This window comes from Rhinatrema bivittatum, chromosome 6 (genome assembly GCF_901001135.1).
Source record: "Rhinatrema bivittatum chromosome 6, aRhiBiv1.1, whole genome shotgun sequence".
Taxonomy (NCBI): domain Eukaryota; kingdom Metazoa; phylum Chordata; class Amphibia; order Gymnophiona; family Rhinatrematidae; genus Rhinatrema; species Rhinatrema bivittatum.
In genome coordinates this window covers 130,688,875-130,714,740 of record NC_042620.1, presented here as the reverse complement: position 1 = coordinate 130,714,740, position 25,866 = coordinate 130,688,875, and the positions used below count along the sequence as shown (strand labels likewise).

At 43.8% G+C, this 25,866-nt stretch overlaps 1 protein-coding gene across 7 annotated transcripts in view; it reads left to right on the top strand.

The window, feature by feature from the left end:
• Positions 1 to 25,866, top strand: part of NCKAP1 (NCK associated protein 1) — a 349,694-nt gene that overhangs the window by 287,060 nt on the left and 36,768 nt on the right. For all 7 annotated transcript variants that reach the window (XM_029605940.1, XM_029605939.1, XM_029605941.1 and 4 more), the window contains 3 exons: positions 9,509 to 9,602; positions 15,015 to 15,097; positions 16,495 to 16,575. In XM_029605940.1, the coding sequence (XP_029461800.1) occupies positions 9,509 to 9,602; positions 15,015 to 15,097; positions 16,495 to 16,575 (258 nt within the window). The remainder of the gene's footprint in view (positions 1 to 9,508; positions 9,603 to 15,014; positions 15,098 to 16,494; positions 16,576 to 25,866) is intronic.

Here is a 25,866-nt window from a genome sequence, read left to right as displayed (position 1 = left end):
GAGGCCTTCACTCCGGTTTACATTTTTAACAACGCTATACATTGAATTCAGCGGAGCAACTTTAACAGAATTACAATTATAACGAATATATACAAAAGATTCAGGGGGGCTACATAAACATGAGTTAGCAAAAGATTTTGGGATCAATAATAATAATAGTAGTTTACTGATACATTATCGAGTGGTAAGGATGTTAAGATGGTCACGTAGTGTGTTGGTTGGTGGGGTACTGGGTTGGAGGATAATCTAGGGGGGAAGAAAAAGTGGTTGGGTATGGGAGGGGGGTTTAATGGATAGAGGAAGGGGATTGTGGTAGGGAGGGCGGGTGGAGGAGTAGGGATGTATGGGTTTTTTTGTCCTGTATGGGGATGTATGGGAGTTTTTGTCCTGTATGGGGGCAGGAAGAAGGGAATGTATGGGGATGTATGGGAATTTTTGTCCTGTATGGGGGCAGGAAGAAGGAAAGAAGGCCTCTAAGGCTACTATTTCCCGTTGGTTGAAAGCAACTATTTTCACGGCCTATATTTGTAAGGGCTGTCAAGTTCCAGCGGGGCTGAAGGCGTAATCCACAAGATCGCTAGCCACTTCCTGAGCAGAATGTCAATTGCTGTCACCTCAAGAGATTTGTAGGGCTGCAGTGTGGTCCTCGTTGCATACTTTCATCAGACATTACCGCATGGACGTAAGGGCGCAGGAAGACGCGTTCTTTGGTGTGAGTGTTCTGCTTGCGGGTCCTTTGGGTTCCCGCCCAGTCTAGGGGTGTTTTGATACATACCCAGATCAGTCTAGACAAGTGGAATGTTCAGGAAAGGAAAATTGGTTCTTTCTTGCTAATTTTTGTTCCTGTAATACCACAGATCACTCCAGAGACTCATCCCATCACTGCTGAAAGACTATGATTTTTGCCAACTGGTGGTTCAATTTGGTTTGCCTTTCAGGGTATTTGAAATAAAAAGTAATATAATCATTTATATTTAATAAAAAAAAAATCAATAGTTTATTTTTATAAAACGTATTACAATGATTACAAAAGATACATAGAATACAATAATTAGATACATTATAATTATATACATATTATATATATTGTTAGATTGTCTTTGTACTGTGAAAGTATACCTTTCAGGGTATTTGGGCAGTTGTTCATCATGGTTTGGGTTTTTCAAATTTCTTTTTTGGTAGTATTTTGGGCTCCAGTTTTAGAGGATTTTCAACCCTATAGTTTTCCCTGTTAGCCTGAGAAAGGGGTTTTGGGGTTACATCTTGGCTTGGGTATAGATCAGTACTGAGGGGACTACAGGTGTCACTCTGTTATGTAGCAGTGCCTCAAAGTTTTTTGTTTATCTGACTCCATCTGCTGGTGAGGAGGCAAAACCCACTTGTCTAGACTGATCTGTGGTATTACAAGAACGAAAATTAGCAGGTAAGAACCAGTTTTCCTATAGTAACTACCACTTCCCATCTTGTCATGCTACACCAATCCAACAATGACAAGTGGATTATTTCCCCCTACCAGCAGATGGAGCAGACAACACTGTTTTCCTGTATGACATCAGAGCCACTACATCAGAAGTGGTGCTAGTAGCAGGATTCCATTATTTTCTGCCTCCAGCAGATGGTACATGTGGATGGTACAGCAAGCTCGATGATGGATCTGTGATCACCCCCTGGGCCAGGCCACTGGTTTCTGCCAGCAGTGCAAGCCCATTGACCGGTTCCCAGCCCCTCTGGGGGTGTTAGTTGAGCATTATATGGGAGCAGAAGACAAAAAAAAAAAAAATCTGACAGTGAGGAGAAGCCAAGGTTTAGCACTCTGCCTCAGATAGGTGCTTGTTCCCTCTCTGTTGCTGAAGAGAGGTTTGCCTGCTCCTAAACCCTGTTTTATCTCTACCTCTCTTGCCTTGTCTTACCCTAAGCCTTGCCCCCCTCCCCCCCATCGGGCCTACTTAAAAAAAAAAAAATAAATAAAAGAAAAATGGCAGTGAAAAAACCATCTGGCCAGAGCAGTAATCTGTCATCAGTGCAGGGAGGCTTTCAGCAGCAACGACAAGTTGCAATATGCAACTACTGGGAATTTGTGGGGTATAGTTTTCGGTGGCTGCAGGGAGGGGCTGGCATGCTCACTGTTTTTGGAGCCACATGTGGGAATGGAGAGGTCAGCCTGGGCTTTTTGCCGCTGCGTGGCCTGTGGGGTGCTAAGCCATGAGTGAAAAAGGCTTGGTCTGCCTGGCCTCTGCGCATGGGGGAGAAATCTGGTGAATGTTCAGTGTAGGGCTTAGCTCCCTTTTCCCCACCCACAAGTTACTTTGGCACGCCAGCTCTGATGTGGTTGATTGCGCGGGCTTCAGAATCGGTGGTCATTTTGGATTCGCCTGTGCAGTCAGGCCTGAATTTAAGCAAGGCAGCTGGGCCCAGGAGGGTGGATTCAGTTCGCTCCCCATGTTGGTCCCCATGGGAGATCCAGAGGGTGCCCCTATGAATTGTGCGACTGCCTTGGTTCTGGGACCTAAGGGGGATTTTTCCCTGGAATTTTTTCACTTTCTCCATCAAGCATTCTGTACTTTCTCCAGGTTGGGGTCAGGGCTGTGCAGGGTTCCCATCAAATTGTGAGTCTCTTCGCTGTCTCTCACTCCCCTGGTGCCAGCCAAGTAAGCATAGCTGGTTATCAAGGCCCCAGGGCCCTAATTGGAGGATCCCAAGAATGTTGAAACCAGAGATGTAGGTAGTTTGGTGTTGGTGGAGGAAGGCGAGATTCCTCCTGGGCCTAAAAACAATTTGGTGACTCGTCTGTTTCACCAGGATGAGAAGGGTTACCTGATTGATTGGGTGATTTCTTATCTTGGATTGGAAGAATCCAAGCTGCAGGACACTTTGGTATGGGATTCAATAATTAAGGGAAGCGCAAGACGACCATCACTTTCCTGCTATGCTCAGAGGTTGAGGAAATATTAGTTGAATGGGAATCACCAGAGTCTGGTTTGCAAGGGTTAATCTTGTATAACAACTGTATCCACTCCCTCTGGCTTGATCGTAGACACCCTAGACATGGCAGTGACCAGGTGTATCACTGTTCCTGTGGGAGGGGCGATGTCTCTCAAGGATACACAGACTAGGAAGATGGAGCTGCCTCTGAGGAATCTATCTCATCAGCACTGTCAGTTCAGATATCCATCTATTCAGCCAGGGTAGTCTGGGCTTTCCTGCAATGAATTCAACAGCTTCCAGAGAGGGAAGAGTGGTGAGGATGGAATCCACAGCAGCCTTCCTGGCAGATGTGCTGTATGGTTTGTTGTAGAGTTCCTCTCGGTCGGTTTCGCTGTTAATCATGGTACACCAGTTCCTGTGGCTGCATAATTGGACGGCTGATACTTGGTGTAAGATGCATCTGGGGAAGTTACCCTTTATGGGCAGGTAGCTATTTGAGGAAGATCCGGACCACCTGATTAAGAATCTAGGAGATCCAAAACTAAGTGCTTGCTGGAGGATAAGGGCTGTTCCTTTTTATAGAGCTGGCAGAGGTCAGGGGCAGTTTTGCACCTCCAAGCAATACCAGCTGGGTAAACAATTTTTTGTTGCTGCCTCCACTACCTTCTTGCATTTGAGAGGATGGGGCCAGAAAGCAGAGGACTGATGCCAGGTTCACTCTCTCTTCCGACTACCATGGGGGACGTTTGCGGGAGTTCTTCAGGGAGTGAACCCACATAATAAGCTGTTGCGTGACTTTGCTGAAACTGCAGCTCTTGCAGGCAATGGGGCTGCAGCCGTTACTCCATTTATTTTTGCAGTGACCAAGATGGATGGTTCTTTTCACCCCATCCTGGATCTCAAAGATGTGAATTGCAGATTGTGGGTACCGCGTTTTTGTATGAAGACACTGTGGTCCATACTCGCCGCAGTGTGTCAAGCAGAGTTCTTGTGAGTGTTGGACCTGTCGGGAGCTTACCTGCATATTCTCATTCGGAACAGAGATCAAAGGTAACTTCGTTTTTGTGTGCTACAAGAGCACTTCCAGTTTCGAGCGTTACTGTTTAGACTGGCAACCGTGCCACACGTGTTCACCAAGGTAATGGTCATTGTGGCAGCGGCTCTGTGGTGCAAGGGAATCATGGTCCACCAGTACCTTGATGATTGGTTAATACAGGCGCTGTCTCACGAGGAGGTGGGACATGTGACTGGTCAAATAGTTCAGCTTCTAGAAAATTTGGGCTGAGTAGTCAATTTTACCAAAAGTATTCTTCAGCCCAAGGAATCATTGGAGTATCTGGGAGTGAAGTCCAGCACACAGTTGGGACGTGTTCCTCACAGACGAGAGGGTATGCAAAATCCTCAGTTAAGTCCAGGTGTTTCTGAACTTACTAGTCCCATCCGTGTGGGATTATCTGCAGGTGCTTTGCCTTATAGCACAGCCCTGGATTTGGTGCCATGGACCAAGGCTCGCTTGTGCCCTCTTCAGGCGATGCTCCTGACACATTGGTCCCCACAGCCAAAGGATTATGGGATTTGCCTGCCTCTGAGTCCATCATTATGCCAGTCTCTTTGCTAGTGGATGGTCCTCTCAAACTTGAGGGGTGTCAGTCTAGTCACCTTGTCCTGGGTTTTGGTCATGACAGATGCAAGCCTCTCAAGTTGGGGGGCTCATTGTCAGGACCAAATGAACCAGGGGAGTTGGTCTCCAAAAGAGGCCTCATAGTCTATCAACTAGGGCTATTCACCTTGTGCTTATCCCATTCCTCCCATTGATTCAATTCATGTTCTTTCAGACAGCGTCATGGCAGTGGCATATGCGAATCGACAGGGGGGAACGAGGAGTTGCAGGGTTTCAGCAGAGACACCACTCCTGTTCCCATGGATGGAAAGGAATCTTCAGCTGCGTTCGGCAGTGTACGTTGCCAGCCAGGACAATGTTCAGGCAGACTTCCTCAGTCGAAATCTGCTGGAACTCTGGAAATAGGAGCTGAGCATGGAGCTCTTTCACAAGATTTGTCATAGGTGTGATCGTTCTTGGTTGGATTTGATAGCTACTCAACACAGTGTGAAGGTGGTCTATTTCTTCAGCCACCAAAGAGAGCAGGGATTGCTAGGGATCGATGGCCTAATGCAGTCCTAGCCCGAGAAGGAGCTCCTGTATGTATTTCCCTGTTCGGCACTTGTAGGCAGACTGCTGCGACGCATAGAGCTGGAGAGCAACAGAGTCATTCTGGTAGCACTGGACTGGTCATGCAGGCCTTGATTTTCCGATCTGTGCCGGCTCTAGGTAAACTGGCCTCTACCCCTCCCAAAGGCTTGGGGGTCTTTTGGCTCAGGGGCCTGTGGTCATTGAGGATCCGGCCTCATTCTGTCGTCTGCCTGGCTTTTGAGTAGAGACAGCTTCATAAGAAAGGGTATTCTTTGGCAGTAATTGTTATACTGTTGAAATCTCAGAACTGTTCCACTTCCCTAATTTATATTTGAGTCTGGCATCTGTTCAAACAGTTCTGTAAGTCCAGATCGGTGTCTCCCTGGTTGGTTAATATTAGGTGTATTTTGGCCTTTCTTCAGGGTGGTCTGTATAAAGGGCTCGTCCTGAACGCCTTAAAGGTACAGGTGGCAGCTCTTTCTTGTTACCAGGGATCCATATCAGGTGTGTCTATGGCGGGTTACCCAGATGTGTTCTGCTTCTTGAAGGACATGAAAAGGTTGCTATCACCTTTTCAGCCCATCGTTCCCCCATGGGATCTTAATCTGGTGCTGAGAGCTCTTACGGGGACCCCCTTTGAGCCGTTAAGGCAGAGCTCCTTGAAGAATTTGTTGAACAACGCTTTTCTGGTTGCAGTGTGCTCCACACAGCAGCTCACAGAGCTTCAAGCCTGATCTTGCCGGGATCCCTTTGTAGCAATTTTGGCAGAGGCACTGGTCTTTCGGCCAGTGCCATCCTTCCTCCCAAATTGATCATTTTGGCTTTTCATATCAACCAATCTATTTCACTTTCATCCTTCTCTCAGGAAGCGTGTGGACCCGAATATCAGTATCTCCGATGTCTGGACATGCGGAGGATTATCTTGTGATACTTTAAGGTCACTAATGACGTCTGCAAGTCAAATAGGTTATTTGTCCTTTTTGGGGGTCTGTGAAAAGGAGATGCAGCATCTAAGGCTACTCTGGCTCACTAGATAAAACAGACAATTGAGTCGGATTATTTGCTCAAGGGCAAAAGGCCTCTGGAATTGGTGCTTGCGCACTCTACTAGGGCACAGTCGGCCCGTTGGGTGAAGGTGCATGTGCTTGCGCTGGCCAATATTTTCAGGGCAGCCATTTGGTCTTACTTGCATGCGTTTGTATGGCATTATCGACTGGACGTTATGACATGGGAGGAAACTGCTTATGGTGTGGGGGTTCTTCGGGCATCACCCACTTCCTCTCGCCCAGGTAGATGAAGCTTTGATACTTCCCACTTGTCAATGCTTGAACAGGTGTAGCAGGACCAGATGGAAGGAGAAATGTCCTTACCTGTTAATTTATTTTCCATTAGTCTTGCTACACCAGTCCAGGACCCACCCAAGAAGCGGGGTTATAGTTGTTAGGTATGGTCCCTTTAGCTGTCTGATTAGGGGTCTTGGCCCTTTCATTTGTTCGAGTTTTATTCTTCCTGTTTTCTCTTTGTTATAGGTTTCAGGGAAACTTCTTCTCAGTCTACTGGGTTGAAATTTAAATTTTTATTGGTGGGGGGGGGTCCTGATCGAAATCTTGGTGAAGTTACTGGATTCCTGCATCGAGCTCTACCACCTAAGTAGTGTCTGATGTCACACAAAAACAGTGTGGTCTGTCTCTATATACTGGTAGGGGGAAATAGCCTACTTGTCAAGGCAGAACTGGTATAGCAGGACTAATAGAAAGGAAATTAACAGGTAAGGACATGTTTCCATTTGTACATTTAAGTGGAAATTACACATTTTAGTTTGCACAAAAACTTGCAAGTCAGTTTGCTAGCAGAATTTTAAAACAGTACATCTTTCTTACTGCTTCAGGAAGGATAAAAGCATCACTGGCAAACTAATACAAATAAAAGCCATTGCAAAAACCACTGTGGGACTTCAATCTGAAAGTGCTAAGAATTGAGCAAAGGTTCTCCAATGCACTTGACTTTCATACTGTTTTCTATAGAAATGTTCACGTTGGGAGATTGAGGCCTGAGTGTTCTGGGGCCCAACATTAACATGGCACCTATGACCCAGCAAACCCTGTTTCCCTTTATTTCAGCCCCCTTGTTCTTGGAATCTCCAGTTGGAAAAACTCTTGCTAGGAATCAGTTGACTGGAGAGTGAGTTTGGATGGCTATTAAGGCAGGGATGGTCATAGCTACCCTGTCCCCTTCCCCCTGCCACAGAAGAACCCATTAACCCAACCCTCTATTTTTCATACAGAGTGGGATAATACTGTGACTGTCATGATTATTGTACGCTATGAAATCTGTTTATACAGGACTATAGTATAACTGCTTAATTTTCTTTTGGCTCTTGTAAACTACATTTTTTGTTCTGTTTTTCTTTGTATCTGTATTTGTTGCAGCTGGGGATGGGTGTGGCACCCAAACCAAATTAGAGAGGGAAGATAGATATACCAAGAGTATATCTTATTGCTTAGAGTATGAGCCCCTCTATCCCACTGGGTGGGTGGATCCTTTCTCAGTGAGCTGTCTCGTAGAAAGGCAATAGGAGGTGGATCATGGCAACCAGCAGGTGGATTGACATTGGCCGGGACCCGACACTCCTAGAGGGAATGTGCTGGATGCAGCCATGTCAAAGGAAGGCGTTTTTGATATGCCAGCATGGTAAATGTCCCAGTCACTCCAGTAGAGGACATTCTCGCTTGTTGACATGATGGAAACCCATGTCTACACATGCCAGCCTAGTTTTTGCAGCAGCAAGTAAGTCCAAACTGCCCGGTTGATACCGCAGGCAGTCAGTGCTGGAAGAAAGATGTATAGCTCTGTTATCCATGGAGAGAAGGAATATTTACTGAAAATAAAGCTGCAGTCTCTTTGCTTCTGAACCTGACTGGCTCTTGACTCTGGTTCCTGACCTTGTGTTATAAAAGAGGAAGGGGGGGGGGGGGGGGGGGGAAATAGTCACAATTGCCAGGGTTAATACAGTATTTCAGAATTGTGCAAGCTAATTGTTTTACAGGCCTTTCTACTTTCAGAGATATATATATATATATATATATATATATATATATATATATATATATATATATATATAAAATAAATAAAATATTCTCCCCTGTTTTCTGCAGCTGTATGAACTGTTTTATTTGGTTCAGACTTCTGCAAATTGTCAGACTAAGCTTTGGGAGGTGTTATCCCATGCTGTTTTTTGTTTTATCTGTTTTGATTGATTGATGTCAACTTTTCTTTTAATCTAGAAGATAACAGGAATTGTGAGTCACTTGTACAAACATAGTCTCTGGTTTACCTCATTTTATTTGGCATGAAATTATTCCTATAAACAGATTTTAGGAAACACCCTTACAAACCAATAAGATTAAAAGGCACAAAACTAACACCTCTGGATTTCTAATAAAAACAGAAATGGAGTGCAAGGAGCATCATTTAACAAAATGTAGTAACAGTCTTGTGGTAAGAAGATCAGAACATGGTTGTATTAGTCCCGAATATCACTTTTTCTCCCTCTACAGAAGTCTGCTGAGCTAGAATTAAGAGTACAGTTTTGCCCCATTCCTGAACTTGTCAAACAGCATGCAGGCACTGAAAAGAGCTTCTTATTCATCTATATTGGAGCTATATTTGTGAGATTCAGGTGCCTCGTGATACCTTTGAAGTAAAAAAGTGCTGCTTAAAACAAATCTGTTATGTTTGCATCTCGACAGTTACCTAAAAATAAGTAGCATTTTTGCATCCTGTACTGACCTCACTGTTTCCAGGAGTTAAGACATGCTTGATGCTGATCTGCATAGTAATGAATACGATAGCATTTTAATGCATATCCATAATGGGGAGCATTTTGTAACATCATAAATAAGTTAGCTGGCAAAAATGGACAAAGGTTACACCGATTTTCAAAGCAGATTTACATGCATAAGTCCTCTTTGAAAATTATCCTGACAAAACTATGTGCACACAGTTGCACCTGCTGTATGAGGCACGCCAAAAGAATTTATACACCAACTTTTTAAAATCAAAACGTTTGTGGGCCCGTTCCAACCCTGCCCAGACTCCACCCTCTGGAATGCCGTTTCCTTATGCAGGTAAAAGAATGCACATACAGAGTGTGTGTGTGTGTGTGTACACATAATTCTACATTTGTATTAGTCACATAATTTTCCAAAGGGCCATTTGTGCCAGTAGAGCCCACAGAAGTCCCTTTCAAAATTGCCCTCATTATGCATAGGAAAACCACTAGCGAGGAAATCTGGCTTTCTTAATTTGTTTCCTGTTTGCACATTAAAATGTGCTTAAGTCTCATTTGCATACTGTTCTTTCGTCCTGACGAAAGCTTTTGTTTCTCTTCAGAAACTGGTCGTGGAGAATGTTGACGTGCTAACACAGATGAGAACCAGCTTTGATAAGCCAGAGCAGATGGCAGCACTCTTTAAAAGATTATCATGTGGGTATCTGCAAGAGCCTTGTTTTACAGATTTTTAGAGGTCCAAAAAAACTGTTGCCTTGGCTGAAAATTAAATGACATATTGTGAACAAATATATAGGGAGAAAATAAAACTGATATGATCAGCATAAAAAGTGCATTTTTTATGCCAGTGTATGTGGGGCAGAAATGTTTGGCATTTGAATTCATGTATATCATACAGATTTAGTTTCTGAGAGCATTGGATCTGTGATCTTCTGCCTTTGCTCTTCCCTTCTTCCTACATATTTCTGATCTCAGGTCCCCTCCCTTCTCTGGTCTTTAGATATCTTTGTTCCTGCTTACAGGGAAGGAAAAAGTTTGTTGAACAGTAGGTAAAATAGCAAGATCATAAGAGCCAGTCCCAAACTGTGATTTTTTTTTACTTCCTTTAACACTTTTTTTTGCAAATATTTTTAATTTTCAGATGCTTGATTTTTCATCTTAAGTTCTTAAGATCTGTTGACAATAACCAAGGCCCCTGGTTTGCCATGAATCTGCGGCCACAGGAAGGTTCGCAAAAATCTAGCCTTTCTCTCGGAATTGGCTGATTTCCACTGAATTGCTTCAGGAAATGGGGGGCCAAGCCTGAGTTAATAACCCGCGGAAATCGTGGAGGAAACACCAGAACTCTCCTGCTTTTCCCCCAATGCTTGCCTTCTGATGGTGCCACTTCCTGATACTTACTTCCAGGTTCATGGTATCATCAATGATGTCAGTGTGCCCTGCACAGTATGTGCAGGAGCAGTGAAAGCATGGGGAACCAGCAAAACTGCTCCCGCTGCTCTCTCCTCTCACTGCCTGGCCCTACTTCTACAGTGTGAGCGGGTTTTGCTCCCTGCTGCTGCGACTGACCAATGTGGACATGCAGCCGCACTCTGCTCTTTCCAGCCAATGCATTGGGAGGCAGGGAGCAGACCTCTCCCTGTCCAGGGCAGCCTAAAGTGGAGCCAAAGAGAGTTTCTAAAAGAGAAAGTTAAAGCATATAGGAGGGAGGATTGGGGGAGTATGTGGTGGGGGAGGAGTGTGGATGGATGGGCAGAACTGTGCACGCTTGCCTCCCCTCCCCCCTCCTGCCTCTCTCATCCACCCCCCTCCCCCACCTACTCTAATATTCCCCTTCCTCTTTGACCCCCTCCCCCTCACTCGTCTCTCCCCTCTCCCTTCTTTTCCCTCTCCTTTCCTGCTACCTCAGGCTTGGATCTGGTTTACTTGCTGCTGGTGGAGCTTGGGAATCCCCACCTACCTTTCTTCTGCCATGGCTCCTCTCTAGTACTGCAGAGTCCCAGGTAATGGCAGTAGTCTTTCTACTGCCGTCACTCCTTTCCTTTTCTTGGGCTGGGAACTCCACTAGCCCTTCTGCTGCCAGCACATCTGTTTCTTTTCTTTTCTTGGGCTGGTGGGGTCTGGGAACCCCACCAGTCTGTCCACTGCTAGCACCGTAGTAATCATTGGCCCCGGTGCTGATGTCACCAGTCTTTTTTTGCTGCCTGCAGCTCCTGTCACTGCTACACGGTGAGATCATTACACAAGCGCAGTCATGATGCAATGCTCAACCAGAGCTCCTAATATTTTTATTATATATAGAGAAAAACTACATTGTTTAAATTGCAAATACATGCAAAAATATGCAAACTTGTCTAACTTTTTTTTGGGTGGTGAGTTGGGTAGAACTTTTTAGTTTTTAGTAAGATTTCTATAATTTACATTTAGCTACTCAAACTCACAAAGGGCCTGATTTTCAAAAGCATTTACACACTACTTAAAACTGAATAATATATGTGCAAATGCATTTTACCCATGTAAGTGGGCTTTTGTAGATTGCATCATCTCTCATTGAATATATAGCTAAAAATATCTCTATCGACTCCCCAGCTATTTTCCTAGGAGACTTTAATCTCCATGTCAACACAACACCTCATACACCTAGCTGCTCCTCCTTCCTGGAAGCCATGACATCACTAGGATTCAAGCAAATCATAAACATGCCCACACATAAAGCTGGTCACTCACTCGACCTCATCTTTACAAACCGTCACTTCGTAACTGATTCTCTATCATGCACACCCATCCCATGGTCTGACCACTATATCATAAGAACATCCAACACTCTTCAAAGACCGCCGCCCCTCCCAATCTGCTCTACCACTATACAATACCGAAAAACATGCAATAGAGACGAGCTTACCACAGCTCTATCCAACACCCAGTTTAACCTTGATCTATCAAATGCTGACACTGCTTTAACTTGATGGAATGAATACACCCTCTCAGTTGCTAATAACATTTGCCCCCTCATTACAAAAAAACTCTCCTCTCAGAAAAATACAAAAAAACCCTGGTACACTCCCACACTAAAAGACCTAAAACAAGCCCTTAGAAAAGCTGAAAAAAATTGGCGTAAAGAACCCACACCTACTCTACTTGCACGATACAAAACTTCCCTGCAAAACTATAGTGAGATGATCAACAATGCAAAAAAGAATTTCTATGCTGGTAAAATACATCAATTTCAATTCAATCCAAAAGTATTGTTTGAATATGTCACTTCACTTACTAACCTCACTCCAAATATCATACCAGAAGAAGAAGCCAAAATCAAATGCGAACAACTGGCTTCTTTCTTTCAGGACAAAATTAACAAAATCATGACACGCTTCCCCCATAATCCCCACATGCCCCAATTCAATAACCTCTGTCACACAAAAGACTCTGCACCTCAGCTAACATTCTTTGAAAACACAGCAACAACTGAAATTGAATCCCTGCTCAAAAAAGCTAAACCCTCCTCTCACCCGTCTGATACCATCCCCACAAAACTCCTACTCACTGTCCCTGATCTAATAGCCAGCCCCATTTCTAACATTATCAATACTTCCATCGAATTTGGACAAGTACCCAACTCTCTCAAATTTGCTATCCTTAAACCTACTTTAAAAAAACCTAAGCTCGACCCATTAGACCTTGCCAATTACCGCCCTATTTCTAATCTCCCATTTATTGCTAAAATCCTAGAAAAAACTATCAACCGTCAACTCAGTGACTATTTAGAAGAACACCAAATCCTCTCTCCCTCACAATATGGGTTTCGTAAATTACATAGTACTGAAACTCTTCTCTTATCACTGTCTGATTACCTTCTCAAAAGCCTAGATAGAAATCAACTACATCTTCTAGTAATCCTGGATATTTCAGCGGCTTTTGATACCGTTAACCACCAAATTCTCCTCCAACGCCTACACGAGATTGGAATAACTGGTACCGCTCATAACTGGTTTACTTCCTACCTGTCCAATCGTAATTATAAAGTCAAAATTGGCAACCACCTATCAAAAGAAATCCCCCTGAAGCAAGGAGTCCCGCAAGGCTCTTCACTTTCATCTACCCTTTTTAACATTTATCTTCTTCCGCTTTGCCATCTCCTCGCCAACCTTAAACTTCCATACTTTTTGTACGCTGATGATGTACAAATTCTTATTCCAGTAACAGAATCTATATCCAAAGCCCTTGAAATCTGGGACACTACTCTCACTGCTATCAACAATCTATTAACCTCCTTACAACTTGCCCTCAACTCCACAAAAACAGAACTCATGATCATATCTCCTCCTACTCCATTACATACTTCGCCTACCTTACCTATAACACCAACGCACATACAATTCTCTCACCAAGTCCGAGACCTAGGAGTCATTATTGATGACCAAATGACCCTCAAAAAATTTATCAGTGCAATCCTTAAAGAATGTTTTTTCAAATTACATACACTCAAAAAATTGAAACCCTTGCTTCACGCATCTGATTTCCGGACAGTTTTACAAGCCATGTTGTTTTCCAAAACAGATTATTGCAATTCACTCCTCCTAGGCCTACCTAAAAATGCCATCCGCCCCTTACAAATTCTGCAAAACACTGCAGCCCGTATCCTTACCAACACAAACTCAAAGGAACATATTACGCCAGTTTTGAAGGACCTTCACTGGCTCCCCATTCAATATCGCATACAGTACAAGACATTAACACTGATCCATAAAGCCCTCCACAATCCTGAAATGAAATGGTTTAATAATTCACTGCAATTTCAAACTTCTATTAATCCTACCAGAAATCAATACCTCGCCACATTACAGACCCCCTCACCCAAAATATATAACCATGCCTCCACCAAAGCACGAGCGCTTTCCTTTGCTGGCCCATTGTTATGGAATACCTTGCCCACTGAACTGCGCCTTGAGCCATCTCCCAAAACTTTCAAGCAAAAACTCAAGACATGGTTATTTACACATGCCTATACCTGAAATATATATGTCTTTCTTCCCCTTTTTATGCCCTGCCTTATTTACCCAACACCCCCTTTCTCTACACTATCTCTAATTTCCCCTTTTTTATGTCCTTACTGTAAATACCATTCCATACTTTTGCTCTTAATTGCACCTGAAGCGCTTTCTCCCCTCTCTTATCACTCCTAATTATAACTCCATCTCCTCCTAACCTGTCCCTAACCTCATACCTAATTTCCTAAAATCCCTTTACTTTCCAGCTCTGTTTAACTCAGCTCAGTTAATCCTAAACGATAGTTCTGTTTTAAAAGATTCTACTTGTTTTATGTTCAAATATATATATTCTTACTTTTGTTAAATGTATAATGCTTATTTAATCCTGTTAAATGTATAACGCTCCGGCGTAAGTTCCTGTTCATTGTACACCGACGTGATATCTTTGAGCGGCGGTATATAAAAAACTATAAATAAAAATAAATAAAATAAATATGCTATTGAATTGTCCATTGGATTTATGTTTACATCTGTAACTCCTTTGAAAATTCACCTGATAAATATATAAAATATTAAAAGCTACATGTTACATTTTTGTTAATATAGTGTACTTTTATTAGCATCTTGATCATGTTTGGTTTTCATTGTGAGGAATATTTTTTAAATAAACTCTTCAGTGTTCTGCAGTTATTTAAATACTCTGAATAATATAGATGTTTTTAATTACATACATTGCAAATGACTGTCTATCACAGAACCACAATCTAGTAACTCATAAGTGAAATAAGGTGCTTTTTAAAGTTTTGTGCATTTGATTCACATCTTTGGAGGGTGGAGAAGATAGATTAGGATTAAGTTTTATAAATCTGAGACTCTTTCTCCAAGAGGGAATTAACCTCAGGGATAGATAGATACGAGGTACCATCATCACAGGGGTATGTCTTCCATTTTGGTAATGGCACACATTCCCCTGATTAATAATGAAGATGTGGTTTGATAACATAAAATACACATTTTATACGTACATCCCTTGGGCAAACATATGGGAATTTGTGAAGATGCATTCCATAGATGTGAAATATATACATGTTTCCTTTTTTTTTTTTTTATTAATCTTCAGCTGTTGACAGTGTTTTGAAGAGAATGACCATTATTGGAGTAATCCTTTCATTCCGCTCACTGGCACAGGAAGCACTTAGAGATGTAAGAGACTTTTAAATTAATTTCAAATTAAATGAATGGTCTTAATATATATTAGTATGGCAAGATCTGCCTTTGGTTGAGCAATAGCTTTAAAAATCATCTCTTTACTCTGAGCTGTTCCTACCAACTTCCCCCAGCATAAAAATTGTTCACTTTCACTTCCCACCTCAGCACTATTTTGTTGAAAGAATTTCTTGATTGATGGTAATTTGATCCCTTTAATAGAGAGGGGTTTCAGTGAGTACTTAACTATTCATTCGAGTCAGTGAGAAAAATAGAGAGAGCAATTTTATACATCGCAGACACCTTTAGGGACTCTGTTTCAGAGGTTTTAAGTTTTGTCTCTTGTTGCACCTAAGTAGTTGCTGTGTCTCTACTGTTACCACTTTCTTTACTTGACATGTATACATTCCTCCTCCAGCACTGTTCTGAGACTGTCACATGCAGTGCATTCAGAAAGTTTTAGAGGCTTAGAAACACACGGGAGCCCATTCTTCTCCATTTTATTCCTTTTTAAATTGTAATTTATTTTTTTTTTACCTGTAAGGAGTAAAAAAAATTATCCGAGAAATTTAAAATGATAGGATAAAAATTGTTTCTTTTTTGTTTTCCTATTTGAGTCCTTTCTTTTGTAAGTGAATGTAATATGGCAGGAGTGGCCAACTCCAGTCCTTGAGAGCCACAAACAAGCCAGATTTTCAGGATATCCACAACTAATATGCATGAGAAAGATTTGCATACAATGGAAGCAATGCATGCAAATCTGCCTCATGCATATTCTTTGTGGATATCCTGAAAACATGGCCTGTTTGTGGCTCTTGAGGGCTGGAGTTGGCTACTCCTGTAATATGGGAATGGATATGTTGGCAAATATATTCCTGTTTTTAAGTTTGCATTTCATTTTTAATTTATACTTTGTTTGGCAATAAACAACTCATTTCATAAAATACGTTATTATTGCTCGGCCAGTTTCATCATGTTTCGGTTATCCATGTGAAAAGAGTTTGCATGTAGAAATATTCAAGCCTATTGGCGCTATATTTGCCAGATAGAGTTATGAGCTGAAACAAATATTTCAAAGAGAGAAATCATGGTATAAGATTAAAGGCAAATACAAAACTGATTGTAGAGTTAGAACTCCAGTGTTTGGAATGTTTCAGGTATTGCTGAATATAACAGAGCATGTAAGAGCCCACTTAGAAGTAAATATATCATCATCAGTAGCAGTAATAAGTAGTACTGCAGTTATGTATGTTTTCATCTGTTGCAAGTGTGTAATTTTGTGCTGAACTAGCTAATACAAATAACAGAAAAATTCACTAATTTTAACTTTCATTGTAAGAGATTATATATTGGTGAACACGGTTTTCCTAGTTTGATAATTATTTTTCTTTCAGGTCTTATCCTACCACATTCCTTTTCTTGTAAGCTCAATTGAAGACTTCAAGGATCATATTCCAAGGGAAACTGACATGAAGGTAACTTGCTTTTATGTTCAGGTAGTGATATTTGTAGTTTGACCAGGACAGGCTTATTTTTGTTCAATTTTTATTTCTGGATTTTAAGCATATAAATGCCTCTCTACTCTTTTATCAGTTTTTTCACTGAATTTTGCCCTTGATGTTAAATAACTTGTTCTTTACTGCTAGCCACTGAAACAAGCAGGTACATTGAGAACAAATTTCTAGCCTGGATTATGTGTCTGCTGAAGTATTAAATGAAAAGCCAGTAGAAAGTTATGAGAGTATAAAACTGTTTTGGGTTTTGTACAATTGTGAAATTGTGTTTGAGGCTTTTCAATGCTATTTTATACTGCATGAGTACTTTGAAAGTCAATGGTAAAGGAATGTGTTGTCTGTGAATGAAGTTGAGTAAAGCTGGAGTAAGGGGAAAGGGATGCAGTTTTAATTGATGGGAAAAGGAAACACAGCTGAATGATACTAAGGAAAAGGAACACAAAAGTAGAGAAAAAATGGAAATTTACTAAAGGGAAAAAAGGAGACCTTGATGGTCTCCAGCCTGAAAAAATTTCATCTAGATTTTGATAGAGGTCAGCAGTTTTTTGTGTTGTCTTTTTAGACTTACCGTATTTTCCGGCGTATAAGACGAGTTTTTAACCCCTGAAAATCTTCTCAAAAGTCGGGGGTCGTCTTATACGCCGGGTGTCGTCTTATAGGGCGAATAATTACCGCATTTTTCGCTCCATAAGACGCACTTTTTTCCCCCAAAAGTAGGGGGAAAATGTCTGCGTCTTATGGAGCGAATATAATAAAAAAAAAAAAATCTAACAAAACCCCCCATCCTCCTGACCCCCCCAGACCTGCCAAATTAATTTGCTACAACCCCCCCCCCCCCCAAAGACCTCCCAAAAGTCCCTGGTGGTCCAGCGGGGGTCCGGGAGGGATCTCCTGGACTTGGGCCGTCGGCTGCCAGCAATCAAAATGGCGCCGACGGCCCTTTGCCCTTACTATGTCACTGGGTACGACCAATGGCAGCGGTAGCCCCTGTGACATAGTAAGGGCAAAGGGCCGTCGGCGCCATTTTGATTACTGGCAGCCGATGGCCCTTTGCCCTTACTATGTCACAGGAGCTACCGCTGCCATTGGTCGACCCCAGTGACATAGTAAGGGCAAAGGGCCGTCGGCGCCATTTTGATTGCTGGCAGCCGACGGCCCAAGTCCAGGAGATCCCTCCTGGACCCCCGCTGGACCACCAGGGACTTTTGGCAGGTCTTGGAGGGGTCAGGAGGGTGGTGGGTTGTATTTAATTAGGCAGGTTTTGGAGGGGTCAGGAGGGTGGGGGGTTGTATTTAATTTGGCAGGTTCAGGAGGGTGGGGGGTTGTAGAAAACTAATTTGGCAGATCTTGTGGAGGGGTCAGGAGGGTGGTGGGTTGTATTTAATTAGGCAGGTTTTGGAGGGGTCAGGAGGGTGGGGGGTTGTATTTAATTTGGCAGGTTCAGGAGGGTGGGGGGTTGTATCTAATTAATTTGGCAGGTCTTGGGGGGGTCAGGAGGGTGGGGGAAGCTGAGGGATTAGTTTTAAAGGGTCAGGGTGGGTTTTTTGTTTATCAGCTCGGGCGCAGCCGATTTATGTTTCACTTCACGGTTTACCCTTTTCCACTGAGAAAATTGACCATTTAATCCTACTCTCTGTTTCCTGTCTTTTAACCAGTTTGTAATCCATGAAAGGACATTGCCTCTATCCCATGACTTTTTAGTTTTCTTAGAAGCCTCTCATGAGGGACTTTGTCAAACATCTTCTGAAAATCCAAATACACTACATCTACCGGTTCACCTTTATCCACATGTTTATTAACCCCCTTCAAAAAAAAATGAAGCAGATTAGTTATGCAAGACTTCCCTTGGGTAAATCCTTGTTGACTGTGTTCCATTAAACCATGTCTTTCTATATGCTCTATGATTTTGATCTTGAATAGTTTCCACTATTTTTCCTGGCACTGAAGTCAGGCTCACTGGTCTATAGTTACCCAGTTACTGGTTTATAGTTATTGGGGTTACATTGGCCACTCTCCAGTCGTCAGGTGCAATGGATGATTTTAATGATAGGTTACAAATTTTAACTAATAGATCAGAAATCTCATTTTTTTAGTTCCTTCAGTACCCTAGGATGCATACCATCTGGTCCAGGTGATTTGCTACTCTTTAGTTTGTCAATCTGGTCTACTACATTTTCCAGGTTCACAGTGATTTCATTCAGTTCGTCTGACTCATCACCCCTGAAAACCATCTCCAGAACTGGTATCTCCCCAACATCCTCATTAGTAAACACGGAAGCAAAGAATTCATTTAGTCTTTCTGCAATGGCCTAATCTTACCTAAGAGCCCCTTTAACCCCTCTGTCATCTAATGGTCCAACCGACTCCCCACATGTTTCTTGCTTCAGATATATTTTAAAAAGTTTTTATTATGAGCTTTTGCCTCTATGGCCAACTTCATTTCAAATTCGCTCTTCGCTTGTCTTATCATTGTTTTACACTTAACTTGACAATGCTTATGTTTTATCCTGTTTTCTTCAGATGGATCCTTCTTCCAATTTTTGAAGGATTTTTTTTTGGCTAAAATAGCCTCTTTCACCTCACCTTTTAACCATGAAGGTAATTGTTTTGCCTTCCTTCCACTTTTCTTAATGTGTGAAATACATATGGACTGCGCCTCTAGGATTGTATTTTTAAACAATGTCCATGCCTGTTGAACACTTTTAACCTTTGCAGCTGCACCTTTCAGGTTTTTTCTATTTTCCTCATTTTATGAAAGTTTCCCTTTTGAAAGTTGAGTGTTAGAGCTGCAGATTTACTTATTGTCCCCCTTCCAGTTATTAGTTTAAATTTGATCATGTTATGATCACTGTTGCCAAGTGGCCCCACCACAGTTACCTCTCTCACCAAATCCTGGTTCCACTAAGAATTAAATCTCTTGTTGGTTCCTGAACCAATTGCTCTTGTTGGTTCCTGAAACAATTGCTCCATGAAGCAGTCATTTATTACATCCAGGAACTTTGTCTCTAGCAAGTCCTGATGTTGCATTTACCCAGTCAATATTGGGGCAATTGAAATCTCCCATTATTATTGCTCTGCCAAATTGGTTAGCTTCCCTGATTTCTCTTAGCATTTCATCGTCTTTCTGACCATTTTGTCCAGGTGGACGGTAGTATACTCCTATCACTGTGGATATCCTGAAAATGTGATTGGCTGTGGGGTCACCAGGACGGATTTGGGAAGCCCTGCACCACATAGTAACTACACTTTGCTCGGCATAGCAGTCGCGCGGTGCAGCCTTTTGCACAGCAGTGCTCGTTGACCATGTGGCAATCGCGAGCCTCATGGCTGATAAACCACCCATGGAGGCTTACAGGGCCTGTGGGCTCTGGTCGACCCGATTGAATACCTGCTCCCTCTGCACAGGTTGTGCCTCAGGGGAGGAGGAATCCTCCATGAATGTTTGGTCTGCGGGGGCCACTTCGGCTGCCAAAGGGTAAGTCTCCTTTGGATGTGCACCCATGGGGATCCCGTCCAGGTAACTACAACCAGCCAGGAGTCCAGTGAATCCTCTCCTCTCTCCCCTGCGGTGCAGGTGTCAGAAGCAGTCCAGGAGGGTTGACTCGGAGGCTAATCTCCTTGAGTAGGGGATTGCAGATCTGGAGGGGTTTTCTCCTGAATTTGTCCTGGCTAGGAAGAGTGCAGCAATCCAGGGAGAGAGGACCAGTGCTATCCAAAAGGCCTCGGATGGCTTCGGCGGGTGGATCTGGAGACTTGCTTAATCGTCTGGGGTTACATGGTGTTTGTGCAGAGGGTGAACCCAGGGATCTGAATGACTCCGATGAAGTGCAGGAGGACCCTGCATCTCCGTATGGGGTGGATCTGGACGTTGATCAGGATGGTGATCAGGCCCCGGATCTGCTTAGAAGCAAGGATGAGCCAGAGCTCGGTGAGGGGCTCATGTCTGAGGGGGCTAACTCTTGGGTGGTCTGCCTGTTCATGAAGGAGGAGCTTCATCCCCTCATCCCTCAGGTTTTGGAGGAATTGGGGGTGAAACTGACTCAGGAAGAGTTGGACAATGAAGGCGTTAATCTGGTCCTGGGTGGACTGCGGGGTCTGCCTAGTACCTTTCCGTTGCCTAAAAACTTTCAGAAGCTGATCAGCGGGGAGTGTGACTTCCCAGAAGCAGGCCTGAAGGTCAGTAGAGTGATGGTGAAGCTTTATCCATTGATGGAAGAACATTTGGAGCGTCTGAAGACGCTTTAGGTGGATGCGTCAGTCTCTGCAGTGATCAGGAAGACCACAGTTCCAGTGGCAGGGTCCGCCGCTTTGAAGGATGTGCAGGACCATAAATTGGAGAACAGATGAAGTGCATGTTTGAGGTGTCGGCCTTGAGTCTGCGTGCAGCGGTGTGTGCTAGTATGATGCAGTGGACTTGCTTGTGCTAGATTCAGAAGCCCCAGGAACAGAGCCTAGTCCGTTACACTTAGTCCAATTCAGGCAGCTCACCTGGAGGCTGGGTTGGCTTATGTGGCGGATGAGTTGTATGATTTGGTGCTTACATCAGCCAGGAGCATGTTCTCGGTGACGACGCACAGACTTGTGTGGTTGCGCAACTGGTCAGCGGATATGTGGTCCAAGAATTAGTTATGCAATCTTCCCTTTAAGGGGAAACTGCTGTTCAGGGAGGACCAGGATCAGCTGTTGAAGTCCTTGGAATCCAAAGGGAACAAACTGCTGGAAGATAAGGGCGCTAAAAAGGTCTTTCCTCCCCCACCTCCATCCCGCTCCCATTTCCAGGATTCACAGAGGTTTCAGTCTGAGAAAGGGGTCTCGACCTCTGGCTCGAAACAGGCGTCGGGATAGCAGCCTTTTCGGAGTTCCAATAGGTCCTCCAGAGGTGGCTCCTGTCAAAGTAAGGCCTCTCAATGAAGCCAGGTGCACCCATTCCTCGGTGGAAGCAGTAGAGGGAAGATTGTCCCATTTTCATGAGGAATGGGCCAAGATTACCTTGGACTGGTGGGTTCTAGAGTTTGTAAGAGATGGTTACGCCTTAGAATTTCCACGCCCGCTCAGGGAAGCCTTTCTGGAATCCCACTGCTCTTCTCGAAACAGATGGGAGGCAGTAGAGGGGACTCTGCAGAGGTTGGGAAGCTTGGAGGCCATAGTTCCGGTTCCGCTGAGTGAGCAGGGAGCAGGGAAGATACTCCTTTTATTTCGTAATACCAAAAAAGGAGGGCACCTTCAGTCCCATCGTGGATTTTCAAAAGGTCAACGTAACCTTGCAGATGTCGCGTTTCCGGATGATTGCAGCAGTCCGCAAAGGAGAGTTCCTGGCGTCCTTAGATCTAATCGAGGCTTATCTACACATTCCCATTCAAAGGGACCATCAGAAATTTCTGCAGTTCAAGGTGTTGGGTCAGCACTTCCAGTTCCAAGCGCTTCCGTTTGGTTTGGCCACGTTTCCCCTAACCTTCACGAAGGTGGTGGTGGTGGCCACAGCCTTGATATGTGAAGGGATTCTGGTCCATCCATATATGGATGACCTGCTTATTTGGTCGAAGATGGTGGAGGAGTGTTGCCGGTCTGGGTAGTGAGTGAAGAACACCCTGAAATCTCTGGGTTGGGTGATCAATGTGGCAGTCACCTGGTTCCATCTCAGTCGCTGGAATATCTAGGGGCCCTCTTCGATACCCAGACAGGCAGAGTGTATATCACAGTGTACGGGTTGGCGAAGTTGCAGGTTCAGGTGGCTCGGCTATTGCATCTGCCCAAAGCAAAGATCTGGGATTACTTACAGGTGCTGGGCTCCATGACCTTGACATTAGATGTAGTTTCATGGGCCTTTGCTCACATGCGTCCGTTGCAAAAGGCACTTTTTGTCCAGTTGGAATCTGATGTCAGGACAGTATTATCTGCCATTACCTTTTCTAGCAGAAGCCAGGTCCATTTTGTGGTGTCTGTCGAGGAACAATCTAGAAAGGGGAGTGGACCTGGAGGCGCCAGACTGGGTGATGGAAACCACAGATGTCAGCCTGAAGGGCTGGGGAGCAGTGTGCCAGGGTTGATTTGCCCAGGGTCTTTGGTCTGTAGCGGAGACAGCCTGGCCCATCAATCGTCTGGAGACGAGGGCGGTGTGCAGGACTCTGGAGGTGTTTCTGCCTCTGGACTAGGGTCGCATGGTGCAAACACTCGGACTATGCGACAACGGTGGTGTACATCAACTGCCAAGGCGGGGCAAATGGTCCTGCTGTGGCTCAGGAGACTCAGCTTTTTTGTGTGTGTGGGCAGAGCATCACCTCAAAGGAACTGCAGCCTCCCACATGGCAGGAGTAGACAACATGCAGGTGGATTTCTTAAGCAAGCTGGATTCTGGGGAGTGGGAGCTGTCCCCAGAATCCTGGAACTGCATTTGTGCCAGATGGGGTGTCCCTCAGCTGGACCTCATGGTGACATGGGCCAACACAAAGACAGCGAGGTTCTTCAGACACAGAAAGGAAGTCTGGTTGGTAGGGCTGGATTCGCTAGTGTGCCCATGGCCGAAGGGCACACTGTATGTTTTTTTTTCTCCATGGCCTTTCATAGGTTGTGTTACGGTGCATAAAGGCGCATCCAGAGACAGTGGTGCTGGTAGTGCCGGAGTGGCCGTGCCAGTCATGGTTCGCAGATCTGGTGCATCTGGCAGTGGACAAATCTCTTCAGTTGGCTCATCTGTCGGGGTTGCTGCGACAGGGACCCATATTTTCGGATCGGGAAGATCACTTTTGTCTTGCAGCATGGCTTTTGAGAGGCGGCGATTGTTCATGAAGGGATATTCAGAGCCAGTAATTTCTACCCTTCTTCAGGCTAGGCGACCTTCCACTTCTATAGCATATGTCAGGATTTGGAAGGTATTTGAGGCCTGGTGCCTGCAGCAGAGACTGGATCCTCTGTCAGCGTTAGTACCGCATATTTTGTCCTTTCTGCAGCAGGGCTTGTCCAGTGGTTTGGCCTATAGTTCACTCCATGTCCATGTTTCTGCCTTGGGTTGTCTCAGGGGAAAATTACAAGACGGATCTTTGGCTTCCCATCCCGATGTCATTCGTTTCCTAAAGGGAGTTAAACATTTGTGGCTTCCTGCCCGAAAGATGTGTCCAGAGTGGAACCTCAACTTAGTCTTGTGGGTTTTCTGTGAGACGCACTTTGAGCCTTTAAGACAAGCTTCTTTGAAGGACCTTACATTGAAGATGGTGTTTTTGGTTGCTATTTGTTCATCCAGAAGGATTTCGGAGCTTCAGGCCCTATCTTGCCAAGATCCTTTTATGCATATTTCTTCTGACAGGGTGACATTGCATACAGTGCTTCTTTTTTGCCGAAAGTTGCCTCTGCCTTCCATGCGACTCAGACAGTTGAATTGCTGGGGTTTCTGGATTGCTCTAGAGATTCTTCGAAGGATAGAGATCTCCATCTTTTGGATGTACGTCGTACCCTGTTGTGCTATTTGAAGGTCACTAATTCCTTTTGGTGGTCAGATCATCTTTGTATTCGATGGAGCAAAAAAAGGAAAGAGCTTCTAAAGCTGTCTTGGCCAGTTGGTTGAAGGAGGCGATCTGTTTGGCCTATATTTGTAAGGGTCATGCCATTCCAATGGGTTTAAGGCACATTCGACTAGAGCTCAAGCAGCTTCTTGGGCAGAATGTTAGTTGGTGTCTCCCCAAGAAATCTGTAGGGCCACGGTGTGGTTCTTGCTTCATACTTTCACCAGGCATTACCGCTTGGATGTTCGGGTGCCAGAGGATTCAACTTTTGGTGAAAGTGTGTTGAGCGGGTCTTTCAGGATCCTGCCCAGGGTAGGGTTGCTTTGGTACATCCCACTGGTCTGGACTGATCTGGGTATGTTCAGGAAGGGAACATTGGTTCTTACCTGCTAATTTTTGTTCCCCTAATACCACAGATCAGTCCAGAGTCCCGCCCCGATATTGCTGCCAAAAGACTGATATTCCTGGTATTTATACTCTGTATATCAGACTGTTTTCTCATCAAACCCTTCCTAGAACATAATGCATTCCGCACAGTTCTCCTTTCCCTCGTATTAACTGGGTTAGATTACTGTAACGCTCTGTGCTGGTTTACCACTTTCCAAGCTTCGACCACTTCAACTTGCCCAAAACACAGCTGCCAGTCTGCTTTCAGGAACTAAAGCCTTTGATCATATTACTCCAATACTACATAGTTTACACTGGTTACCCATTAAATGGTGCATCCAATCATTGTGCATAACCTCGTTCATAATAAAAATTGTTGGCTCTGTTCTACATTACATCTCTATACACCATCCCACGATCTTCAATCACAGAATCAACTTTTGCTCCAGATACCATCTCCTAGAACGACCAGACTGTCTTACTCATGAACACGCTTTTTCCATTACAGGTCCCATTACTTGGAATAACCTTCCACCTCATATCAGACTCATTTCAGATCCCAAAGATTTTTTAAAAGTATTAAAATGTCATCTGTTTAAGCTAGCTTTTAAAGACCTTAGTGAAACTTTACTTATGTCACTTATACGAAGACGGAAAATAAAAATGTTTATATTAGTCTGTTTTACTTGTCTGTTTTATGTTTGATTATTTATGAATGTGCTTTGTGAACTGCCTCGAACTTGGGAGGGTGCGATATATAAGAAATTTTAAATAAATAAATGTGGCTAGTTATGTTTGTGTAAGCGGTTGACAGATTGTTTTGGTACTGGAGTTATGTTGGTCTCCAGTTCAGGGGATCCAACCCTGGGTTTTCCGGTTCGCCTTGGTAAAGGGAAATGTTATTTAATCTTGGCTTGGGTGCAGGTCAATACTGAAGGACTGCAGGTGGCACTCTTGTTTATGTAGCAATGCCTCAAAGTTTTGTTCTCTGCCTCCATCTGCTGGTAGGGATGCAAAATGCACTGGTCTGGACAATCTGTGGTATTACAGGAATGAAAATTAGCAGATGGTAACCAATTTTCCTTTAAGCTGACTGCACCACTTTAAATGAAAACCACCACACAAATGTAATTTAATTTTTTGATTTATATTCTGCTTTTTGTGACTGGTCAGCCACTTCAAAGCTGATTACGTTCAGGTACCTTAGGTATTTCCCTGCTCCCAGAGGGTTTATAATCTGAGATGGAGGATGAGGTTCCTTGCCTAGGATCACAAGGAACATCTATGGGATTTGAACCCTGGTTTTCCTGTTTCATAGCCTGCTACTCCTCCACTCATAACAACTAGGGGACATTCAGCCAGTGTGATC